The 12,192-nt window shown below is 26.3% G+C and overlaps 1 protein-coding gene across 1 annotated transcript; it reads left to right on the forward strand.

Annotated features, from left to right (window-relative positions):
• Nucleotides 1–1,478: 1,478 nt before the first annotated feature.
• On the forward strand, nucleotides 1,479–7,284 carry LOC114170429 (putative inactive purple acid phosphatase 1). Its single transcript, XM_028055905.2, has 13 exons — nucleotides 1,479–1,872; nucleotides 2,510–2,597; nucleotides 3,498–3,764; nucleotides 3,923–4,031; nucleotides 4,387–4,501; nucleotides 4,678–4,810; nucleotides 4,912–5,099; nucleotides 5,275–5,461; nucleotides 5,716–5,783; nucleotides 5,886–5,976; nucleotides 6,072–6,260; nucleotides 6,380–6,460; nucleotides 6,987–7,284. Exons 1-13 carry the CDS (start codon nucleotides 1,508–1,510, stop codon nucleotides 7,038–7,040), a joined length of 1,935 nt encoding a protein of 644 aa, XP_027911706.1. The 5' UTR covers nucleotides 1,479–1,507; the 3' UTR covers nucleotides 7,041–7,284.
• Nucleotides 7,285–12,192: the final 4,908 nt, after the last annotated feature.

The raw sequence follows: 12,192 nt of genomic DNA on the forward strand, positions 1-12,192 counted from the left end.
TTGTTTACGTGTTATAATATATATTATTAAACTTTTAATTTTTTAAAATAATTTATTGAAGAACAAAACGGATAAAATATTTCGAACAGCTCCTCAATTATAGATTTTTTTAAAAATTTAACTTTAAAATGCCATCTTTGGTTGTCTTTAATTATTTTCAAAATAAAAATTAAAGGCAATATTTTTTATTTTACATTTTTCATTTATTATTTTCACTTTAGCAATCGTTCATAATATGACAAATGAATATGTATTAATTCAAACACATTTAATTGTAAAAAAATATATTATTTTCTTTTGAATTTAACTATTTTCATAATTTAAAATATAAATATTAAAAAAAATACAAGAAATAAGTGCTCAAGTTCTAACACTTTTTCTTATGAATATATTATTTTATTTTGGATTTAATTATAATTAAGATACAAAAACAGTGAAAAAAAAATTGCATTTAATTCTCTTAAATATGATATTTTAAAAAACAAAATGTATAATTATAATAAATGAATATGTGAATTCAAATAGCTTTACTTATTAAAATTTTATCTGACTTCGACTTTACCCTCTTTTAAAAACTTTTACGTTTCAACATTAAAATTTTCACATGACTTAATGATATGTAAAATAGAAAATTTGTGTACAATCGTTGACAAAGGTTAAAAGTTGTATTCCCATATTTGCATACACAAATTAAAAATACTTTATTCTAAAAAGGTTTAAACCATTTTTTTTATAAAATAAATACATTATTTTTCATTTTCTAAACAATTAAAATATTATTACATCTACATTTATATTTACCTGTTTTGAAATTTTAATTTCTATAAATAAGTAAAATCTTACTAATACAGTAGGCATGAAAACAAAAGGAAAAATTATTTTTGTTCTTATTTAAACTAAAAGGGCGAAGATTTTTCGAGAAAAATGATAGAAGGAAATGCAGTTTACTTTTGTAAATTTTATATTTAAAACAATCAAATAATCAAAGACAATTAACATTAAATAAACATAATAAACAGTTATTGTTTTATTCTGAGATGATAAATAATTTAAATATATAAATATAAGCAATAATTAAATAATAAATTAAATCAAATTAAATTAACCAGTTCAAAGTTTAATATTTTTAATATATTTTATTTCAAAGACTTTTTATAAATTATATTCTATCAATAATACATTTTACTATATTTTTTTTAATCCAAAGAACATCATTTTTATTTTACTTTATTTTTCTTTCATTTCTTTTCTACTCCTCCTAGGTCCAACACATCATCACAACACAAGTTACAATCATTACAAATTTATTTTATTTGCTTTCATTTCTTTTTCTTTTCTACTCTTCAAATTCTAACACACATCACAACTCAAGTTACCATCATCAAAACCCATTAATAATAGCAAACAACTAAGATTTTCATTATAAAAAGCAACCATTTCTCACTTGGCTACAAAATCCAAAGACTGAAAAGTGATAACATTGTTGAATGCCAAAAAATCCAAATCCATGTCTTCTCATTCTCTTTCTTCTTCCATGGAATCTTGTAATTGGGTTCTCAAATATGTATCAATTTTGCTGATTTTTTTCCCCAGCCTTCATTTTTCAACCTCTGAAACTCTCACTCCCTCACTTGTGGACCGTGTGATTACTGACACCAAAGTCCTGCACCGAAATTTCACTGCTATATCAGAATTCAGAACGATAAACAGAAAATTTTTGGGTAATTGTTCTTCTTCAAATCCGTTTTTCAGTGTGAAAATCACCCCAAATTCTAGCCTATCGGACGACGGGTTCGTGACCGTCACAGTCACCGGAGTTTCCAAACCTTCAGACAGTGATTGGGTTGCTATGATCTCACCTTCCAATTCTGAGTAAGAATTTAGTAATTTAGATTCTCTATTGCATTTTTTTCGTATTGTTTCTCTACTGTATTTTTATAATACACTAATTATCACAAATTTTAACGTTTTAAAATATATTAAAAGGATATTTAAAATCTCAACACAATGTAATGTTCAGCAGAGAACAACACCACAAAATCAACAAAGAATTTGGACTCAGATTTTAGTCACACGTGACTTCTGAACTTTTGAGAGTCATTTTTATTATTTGTGGTCTAAATCAAAGAAAATAATATTTTAACTTACGAGTTATTGTTCTCATATGGTTTGGTTTGGTTCTAGTAATCGGTGAGAATTTTGGTTTTAGATATGTATGTCATTAGTTTCATATATATAAATTATTTGTCTATACTTTTAACTCCAAAACTTTAAAATAAGGTAATGATGAATTTTTCCTTTTATTTAGTGTTTAATTTTATTTTTTTTATTCAATGTGAAATTTTAACTCACACCTATTCATAACATTAACAATTAAATTTTGATAACTTTTTTTTTTTATCAAAAGTGACATTGTTATAAGAAAAATTTATCAAAATTCAGTTATTAAAATGTTAATATTTTTTAAATTAATTCTGGCACTAACAAGCTTTTCTTTACGTATGCACAGTGTTGGCACTTGTATTCTAAAAGAGTTTTTGTATCTGCAAACTGGTGATACAGCCAAACTTCCTTTGCTTTGCCACTACCCTATCAAGGTATACAGTATTTTGCTTTTCCTTTGAATTATTTTAACCCTCTATATCACTCATATTCGTTTGAGAGAAACTACTAATTTCTATTTTTAATATTATCTTTTGTTAAGCTTTTAAAATATAATTAAAAAAGTTTTTAATATATTTTAAAACATTAAAATTAATCAATATATTTTGAAAGGTTAGTAAAAGATAACATTCAAAAAATTATTAAAAAATTTGCACTGTTAAGCCATTAATTTAATTGTTGATTTTTTTTAAAGATTAAACCATCTTAAAATATATATATATATTTAAAAAAAAAATATCCATGTTTAAAAACTCTCGTCCAATTATTGTGGTCTTTTATTAATCTTTTCTTTAACCACCTTAAATTATTATTTTTCCTTAAAATATTGTTTAATTAATACTTTACTCTTTATATTTAATACTTTCATTCAATTGTTGTGGCCCTTCCATTAATTGGTATTTACTTGCAAGATGCTTTGGAAACTTTATCTTTCACATCTAGAACCTTTTGTTAAACAAAAAAAAAGAATGTTAATATATTCTTCATTTACCTTATTTATTATTTTACAAATGAATACGATCTTATATATTTGTGAAACTTCGGAAAAAGGTAATATTTGTATATAATGAAACTTTATCCTTCCCGAGGTTGATCAATTAAAGATTAAAACGTCCAAAAGGAAAGACAAAAAAGAGAGAGTTGAAAATGGTTTTCATAAATTAAACATTTATGAACAAAAAGTCAACTTCGACGTTTCATTAATGGCAGAAAGTTGGTTGTTGTTGCCACATACCACAAATCATGCATAGAGATGCTCTTTTTTTCTCGAGCATAGAGTTCATGTAAATATCAGATACATTGTTCTAAAAACAAATGATTTAACGAAAACGCAGGCACAGTACATGAAAAATGATCCAAACTACCTTAGCTGCAAAAACAAAGAATGCAAGAAATATCAAAATGGGACTTGCGTTACCTCAACGTGCAGTGGTTCAATACAGTTTCATGTTGTGAATATCAGAAGTGACATTGAGTTTGTGTTCTTCTCTGATGGATTCCTGAAACCATGCATTGTGGGAAGGTCCACCCTTCTGAAGTTTGCTAATCCCAAGAGTCCCCTCTATGGACACCTCTCAAGCATAGATTCATCTGCAACATCTGTAAGTTACACATTACTTTTTCTGATTTTTAGATATAAGATCAATTTACTGTATAAATAGGTAAAATTTTTCGTATGTAAGTAAGTTTTGTAGAGTTGAGTTAGTCTGTTTCAAATATTATCCTTTCATTTATTCTCAAATGTGATTTGGTGTTGCAGATGAGATTGACATGGGTTAGTGGAGGCAAAGAACCTCAGCAAATCCAATATGCAAATGGAAAAACAGTTACTTCAACAGTTAGTACATTTTCACAAGCTGATATGTGCAGTGAGTGATAGATTTACTTTAGTTTTGCTTTATATATGCTTCTCCGTACAGTTTAATTTGAAATATAAAAGATCACCAAAAAGAGTATATTTTTTTGAGAATCTAAATGTGTGTCTAAGTTTATACCAAATAAAAATGATAGAGTTGATAACTGTGTAGAGACGAAGACGCATAAATTTAATATCTTGAGATTTTGAGTTGAAGTAGTGTCAATTATAGATTGAAATTATATTTTATCGGTGTTGTATCTCTCTGGATTCTTCTCGAAAGAACTATCTTATTTTACATTACATATTAAAAAGCAACTTTTTTAATAGTTTTACCAATATTTTTCGTTTGCATTTGAAATTAATAGGTTCAGTGTTGCCTAGTCCTGCTAAGGATTTCGGATGGCATGATCCAGGGTACATTCATTCAGCAGTTATGACTGGCCTTGCCCCTTCAAGCAAGTTCTCATACAGATATGGAAGGTACGAACTTTATGGGATAAATTGATTGAGGTTATGGTTTGAGAAAGTCTATAATCTGCATTTTAGATGGATTAATAGTCTGAATGATTAAAAAATGTTTGTGTTTGTAAGTATTTCAAGAAATGAGATTTAGCTTTTTAGATAAGTTGTTTTTTCTTCTGCTTATTATGGTGCAGTAACTCTGTTGGTTGGAGTAAACAAATAATGTTTAAAACTCCACCAGTTGGAGGATCAAATGAGGTCAGATTCATTGCATTTGGTGATATGGGAAAGACTCCTCTTGATGCCTCAGAAGAACACTACATTCAGGTACATTGCTACTTCAAATATATTAGCATTTATATTTTAGATTCATATTGAAAGGTTAAGGTATTTTGCATTGACCAGATCTTGTCATGTTTTTCAAACAGCCAGGAGCACTTTCTGTGATTAAAGCCATAGCCAATGATGTAGATTCCAAATATATAAATTCAATCTTTCACATTGGAGATATAAGCTATGCAACAGGTTTTCTTGCAGAATGGGAATTCTTCTTTCAACTTATCAACCCAGTAGCTTCCAGAATTCCTTATATGACCGCAATAGGGAACCATGAGAGGTATGCCCTCCACATGGATGATAAAAGTTCCCTTAAAATCATTACTTAATTTCCTGTAAAATTATTGATTGCTTAGCACTTAAAGTTTACTAACTGAATAACAAGCATGGTAGATTTATGGAAAAGAAGAAAAAAAGGTTATGGTATCATTTCTGAACTCCCTTTTTGTACTCAGGGATTATGTAGGTTCAGGTTCATTATATATCACTCCTGACTCTGGTGGTGAATGTGGTGTACCTTATGAAACATACTTTCCAATGCCAACTTCAGCAAAGGATAAACCTTGGTACTCTATTGAGCAGGGAAGTGTTCATTTCACAGTAATATCAACTGAGCATGACTGGTCAAAGAAGTCTGAGCAGGTAGAGTGAGTGAAGTCATTGTTCTGTTTCTCATATTTATACTTCAACTTATCAGTTACAGACACGGGTGACTCAAGAGTTTAGAAAATGTGAAACAAACTTAAAAATGAAATCTTTTTGAAAATCTTCTTTTCTTGGAGGCCTAAAGCAATTAGTCTTAAAAGAATTTTGAAGTCTAAAATAAGGGTTTTACCTGCTTGAACCTTCGGCTGAACCTGGTTACAGCATAATATGTTTAACTTCACCTTTTGCAGTATCAGTGGATGCAAAAGGACATGGCATCAGTTAATCGACAGAAAACTCCTTGGCTAATCTTCACAGGGTAAGTTGTGCACATTTTTACTGAACTGGTTGTGTTGTTCCAGCTTCATGACATTGTTGGATCTGTCTATTAAGCATATATGCATAACATGTTCATGTGCAGACATAGATCGATGTACACCTCTAGCCACACATTTTTGTATTCTGGTGACAAGTTTATTGACACTGTGGAGCCATTGCTATTTCAAAATAAGGTCAGCAAATCAAGCTCCTTAGATTTTGTATACAGTTCATTGACATTGACATTGACATTGTTGTAACAATTCACCATATTCTGCAAATGAAACAGGTTGACTTGGCTCTCTTCGGCCACACGCATAATTACGAGAGAACTTGTTCTGTACTTCAACATGAATGTAAAGCTTTGCCTAAAAAAGATAAAAATGGAGTAGACACATATGATGGCAGAAATTACAGTGCCCCTGTGCAACTTGTTATTGGCATGGCTGGCTTTACTTTAGACACCTTTTCAACTAATGTGATTATTTCTTCAACATATTCTTTCCTTCTCAATCCTCTATACACATGTATATCTTCAGGATTGTGCTTCTTAGTTTTAACAAAGCAATCCAAATTTATGTTTTCTTGCATCCACAGGATAAGAGTTGGAGCCTCAAAAGGATTTCAGAATTTGGTTATTTAAGAGTATATGCTACAAGGAATGTTTTAAACGCGGAGGTTAGTATTTTACATGGAAAATTATGGTCCCTCATAGAACAATTGAATGGTCTTTCAAAAGAGGATTAATCAGAAATGTTAAAATTGAAACCTGAATTCAACTCAAAATCTTAAGCAATTCACGGAAAATACTAATATTATTTTCAAATCAAAATCTTTTAAGACGATGAGTTTCGGTAAACGGTGAAAAAATTCTCATTTCACCTGTTCCATTTCTCGGAACTTGCCTTTGGTGTCTGTAGAACAATTTTGTTTAATGATTTGTTGGTTCTGAGATATCAACACTGCTTAAGGCTCATTTTATTTTTATGCAAATTATCAAACTTCAAATTAATTCAACCCCTGTATGTTCCTTCATCTGTCAACTTCAAAATTTTTACTCTTTCCAAGCATATTCGAGGTCAAGAACAAAAAGCAACCTGATATTTAGGCATATTTTGTTCCTCTAATGATGTTTTTAATTTTGAGTATTTGGAAGAAGCATATTAAATTCAAACTATATTGACTATTATCTACTTTATTGTAGTTTGTCGTCGCAAATACAACACAAGTTAAGGATAGTTTCCGAATTACAAAGTGAAAGCTCTCTCAAGAAAGACAACATATTACAGACAAAGCATACAAAAAACAGAAGCAGGTGCTATTGAAAGGTAACTAGATCTAAACATAGGAACAACTTTTCGCTCTTTACAGTGTATATGATCGTAATTTTATACAACTCATATACAAGATGAAGTGTAATAGAAAGTTCTATTGATCATTCTAAGAATTACAAAATATCATATAATTATAATAAACAATGCAAGCATGTATGTTCAAAAGAACTTTGATTAATTTGTTGTTGCTTATAATGTGTATTCAACATTGCTTGAGTACTCTTACCACATGCCTCCTTAAGGTACTCATCATCCATGTTCAAGGCTTTATAGGAAGGACATTGGTATTTTGACATTACATTTTTTTTATTACCATTTGACCTCTCGTTATTATTTACTTCCTCTTTTTTCTAAAAATATAAAATTTAATTTTTCTTAAGATTATTTTACCTTTACAAGAATTGTCAAATGGTCGTTAAATAGTGTCAAATATAATAAAAGGAAGTGTTTTATCATAGGAAAGTATAATATAGATACCAAAATTTTGATTGAGGAAACATATTTGAAACATAATAACCTTTACAAAATAAATAAGTGTTTTGTAGCCTTCATAATTTTTATTCAATTTAAATTGACTTTTTTTTCTTATATTAACAATTTGAAATGACTTGATCCATCATACATAATCTAATGGTTTTGTTTACATTATTAGAATATATTTGGTCTAACTTTTCTTTTCATTTAAAAGTTAATTTTAAATTATTTAAAAAAAATTAGAAATAAAAATTTAGAAACTGTTTCGTATGATTTATTTTTAGCTTAGAAACCCATTTTAAACTAAACATTCTTTGATAATTTTAACAAGTTAATTTTGTTTATCTTGTTTTGCAAAAAAAATATTACATATATAAAAACAAAAACATTAGTAACAAATGTAATTAAAAAAAAAAACTGTTTTAATGATAATAAAAATAAATAAAAAATATTAAAGTCACTTTTTTAAAACTTCTAACTTTTAAAAACGTAAATATTGATTTGATAGTAAAATATTTTAGACTTATAAAGAAAGTATTGATTAAATACATTTAATATTGATTATAAACGATAAAAATATTAAAATTATTGTTTAATTATATTTTGAAAGATAAAACCTTTAATACAATAAGTCCTTAGGAAAAGAAAAATAATAAATAAAGTAATATTGAGATCATGTTGAAGACGATAAAAAATATATAATAATAATTGTATATATCCATCATAACATAATTAAAATATAAGAATAAAACAAAAAAAAATTAAATATGCGTCAACTGAAGTGAAGTTTGACTTAAAAATAAACCTTTTATAAGTAGAGATGACAAATAAATTCGTCCCCGTGGGTATTGCCCGAACCCGTCCCCGTTTTGACGGGAAATCCCCGCATTGACTGGGTATGGGTATGGGTATGGGGAATCCCCGACTTTTTCAGTTGGGTATGGGGATGGGTATGGGGATGTACATATACCCGCCATAATACCCGTCCCCACCATATCTCCATTCTCGTTTAAATTATTAAAATATTCACAATTAATCAAGTAACTCCTATATATATATATATATTTTTTTTTTTTCTATTTTTTTTCTCTTTTAATTATTTCATTTGTCATGAAACTCATTCTCATCTCCAATATATTTTTTATCTTATCATAACTTTTATGTAATTATGTTAAAATGATGTATGTTAATAAAAAAAAATTATGCCTCACATTTGAATATTTATATTATTTTTTAATATTTTTATTTATTATAAATTTTTCTTTCACATGAGAATGTTTATACTCTCAATTTAAGGTAATATAAAAAAAAATTCTTTACTTATTATTATTATTATTAAATTTTATTTAATTTGAAGAACTCTTTTGTTTCATTAAAATAATTTTCGTTATTTTTCAACCATTAAGTATATATGTTGATATTTGAAAAGTTTTCTTAGTTCTCTAAAATATTTTTCGTCTTATCATACCTTAGTTATACATTTGATTTCCTTTATGTGATTTTTTTCGATAGTCTCTCAAATTATTTTTAAAACACACATTTGTTAGTTTTTTAATATTTTTATTTATTGTTTTTATTTTTATCATGTAGAATAATATTTTGATATACTCTATCTAATTATTTTTTATTTTATAACTCATTATTAATCATAATATTATTTTTTCACTTTAATTTCTGTTTGAAGTGGTTAAAAATATATATATATATATATATATATATATATATATAATGATATTTAGGAATAGTATATGATAATTCACTACAAGAAAAACATGAAATGCTGACTGATTTAGTCAGTAACCCATATCAGTCACTATTTTTCGTCATTGGTGGTAGTAGTTGATTTATAGTCTAAATTAATGACTAAATTAGTGACTGATTCAATGATGGAATCAATACTTGATTTAGTGACCAATTTAATTACTAATTTATTTGTAATTTAATGACAAATTTTTTGGTCACTAATGATATTTCTATTTAATTTTAATCACTTCAAACGTAATTTAATAATTAGTTCTCTAAGGTATTTTTCATTTTATCATACCTTAATTATACATTTGATTTTCTTTGTACGATTTCTTTCGATAGTCTCTCAAATTATTTCTAAAACACACATTTGTTAGTTTTTTAATATTTTTATTTATTGTTTATTTTCATCATGTAGAATAATATTTCGATATATTCTATCTAATTATTTGTTATTTTATAACTCACTATTAATCATACTGTTTGTTTTTTCACTTTAATTGTATAAATAACTTTTATTTACTACAATATAAAAATTTAATGTAATTGCTATGAATATTTTTTTGTCACTATCCAACATATATTGAAGTTCAAAAGATACAAAATCTATGTCAAAATTTTATTATTATGTTTATTATTTGTTCTTTGTGTCATTTTGATCAAGTGATGTGTTATAACTTTTATTAGTGTATAAAAAAGAGATTTATTATAATTTAAAAAATTGAAGTAAACAAACATTTAAAATATATTTTAATTTGAATATTTGTTTTCCTTTTATTATTATGTTTATTATTTGTTCTTTGTGTCATTTTGATCAAGTGATATATTATAACTTTTATTAGTGTATAAAAAAGAGATTCATTAGAATTTAAAAAATTGAAGTAAACAAACATTTAAAATATATTTTAATTTGAATATTTGTTTTCCTTTTATATTTTTTTGAAATATTTTTTAATTTTATCAACTAAGTTCATCAATGTTGTAGTTTGCAAATTTAATAAATGTTTTGGTTCACATGAAATTTTATTTGGTATTCTAATATAAAATGTAAACAATTATAATTTATTTTAAGGTATTTGGCATCGAAGAAAATCCTCCTAATATTGAATATTTCATAATATTATGTTTTCTTTACCGTAATTTTTTTTTTATAAAAATTAATATTGAAGTAGTTAGAACACGGGTACGGGTATGGGTACGAGATTATACCCGTTACCCGGTGGGGATGGGGATGGGAAAAAAGTTTGATACCCGTTGAGTTTAGGTATGAGGATGAGGATGAATTTTTTATGCGGGGATGGGTATGGGATAGCGAAACCCGTCTCCGTCCCGCCCCGTTGCCATCCCTATTTATAAGTAGTTCAAAAGCTTTTGCTTTTCTAAAGGCTCTTTACTTTCATCATTCTTCTAAAAAAACAAATTACTTATTCTTTAATAGAGATTTTATATAGTAGGGGTTTAAACTAACTTCTACTATTAAAAAAGTAAAAAATAAATAAATAAATAATCCTGGCAAACATACCTTAGTTGATTATTTTATTTCCGTCTTTGATAATACTACCGAAACGCCGGTGCAACAAGAAAGAAACCAAAATACATATGAAGTTTTAACCATTATTAGTGTTTCTTTAATTACATAAATTCTAATAATAGTAAGATAATTTTGTTTCATTGTAAATGCTTAGACATAGTCGAATCTTAAGAAAATGATGCTTGAAATGTCGGAAAGATAACGAAATATAATAAGAAATAAGAAGTAAAATCTAGATGATTTTTTTATTTAAATTTATAAATAATATCTTAAATAATAAAGTGTACATAATAGAGAAAAAATAAACTCGAGGACACTAAAAAATTTTAATGTGAAAAAAACTTTAATATGGAGTACTCATCAAAACCAAACTACGTCTATTCCATACGAAAACAATGCCATTGCAATTAATGAATAAAAAAGAGAAAATTCATTGATATAAATTAAGGATCTATGCGTTAAATTAAATGAATACCATAAGAATGTACCGATTAAGGTAATTAATATGCGTTGAATTCTATAAAAAATACATAGATAAGTGTAATATTAAATTAAATCTGACTTAATCACCATTAATACAATTTTGTTTTATTTAAAAGACAAAACTGTTCATAAGTATTGTACATGTGGGTTTCATATTTTATTTAATGTTCATCGATAAAAGTTAAAAAATAATTAAATAATAAAATAACTATATTTTAATGTTGTTAAAAATTAAATATAATTAAACATAAGGAAGTTTAAATTAACATAATAACCAGCAAAAATTTTTTTGTTAAACATCTAAAAAATTTACAAAAAAACAACTAAAGTATCAATTTTTTTATAAAACTTAAAGACATACCTTTCAAAGGTTTACGGTCTTCACATTTAAAACTTTCACCTTCAAAAACTCTTAAAATACCACTAGAGATATTTATTTTTCTTTTTAGTAGAGACTTAAAAATTTCAAAGTAATTCTTCTGTATGTTATTATCTACAAGTTTAAAAAAGTAGTTTTATCTTTATAAAATTTGTTATATGCATTTATAATATCTTAATTAATGTATTTAAATATTTAATCTTTCGATGTAAAATCAAGAAATCAATGCAAATTAATTTTCTTTAACCAGTACTCTTATAACACTGATTAGCATTCTTCATAAATTAATCAAAATTTTAAGAATACATTTCTAAAATCATATCAGTTATATCAAGTACTTCATTTATGAAAACAATGTGAGCAATTCCCATGATTCATTAATGCTAATAAAGTGGCATTAGTTGTTTTTTTTTAGCACATAAAAGAGTTCTTTCTTTCTTTCTTTCTAAAAAGTTTAGTTTGA

This window comes from Vigna unguiculata, chromosome 11, assembly GCF_037176805.1.
Source record: "Vigna unguiculata cultivar grain cowpea cultivar isolate G323 ecotype 2 chromosome 11, ASM3717680v1, whole genome shotgun sequence".
NCBI classification, from domain to species: Eukaryota; Viridiplantae; Streptophyta; class Magnoliopsida; order Fabales; family Fabaceae; genus Vigna; species Vigna unguiculata.

Bases quoted from the DNA above. Each gene is read 5' to 3' on its own strand.
- LOC114170429 (XM_028055905.2), top strand. From the start codon at position 1,508: ATGTCTTCTCATTCTCTTTCTTCTTCCATGGAATCTTGTAATTGGGTT. The intron at 1,873-2,509 runs GTAAGAATTTAG...ACGTATGCACAG, and splicing joins ATCTCACCTTCCAATTCTGA to TGTTGGCACTTGTATTCTAA. The intron at 5,100-5,274 runs GTATGCCCTCCA...TTTTGTACTCAG, and splicing joins GCAATAGGGAACCATGAGAG to GGATTATGTAGGTTCAGGTT.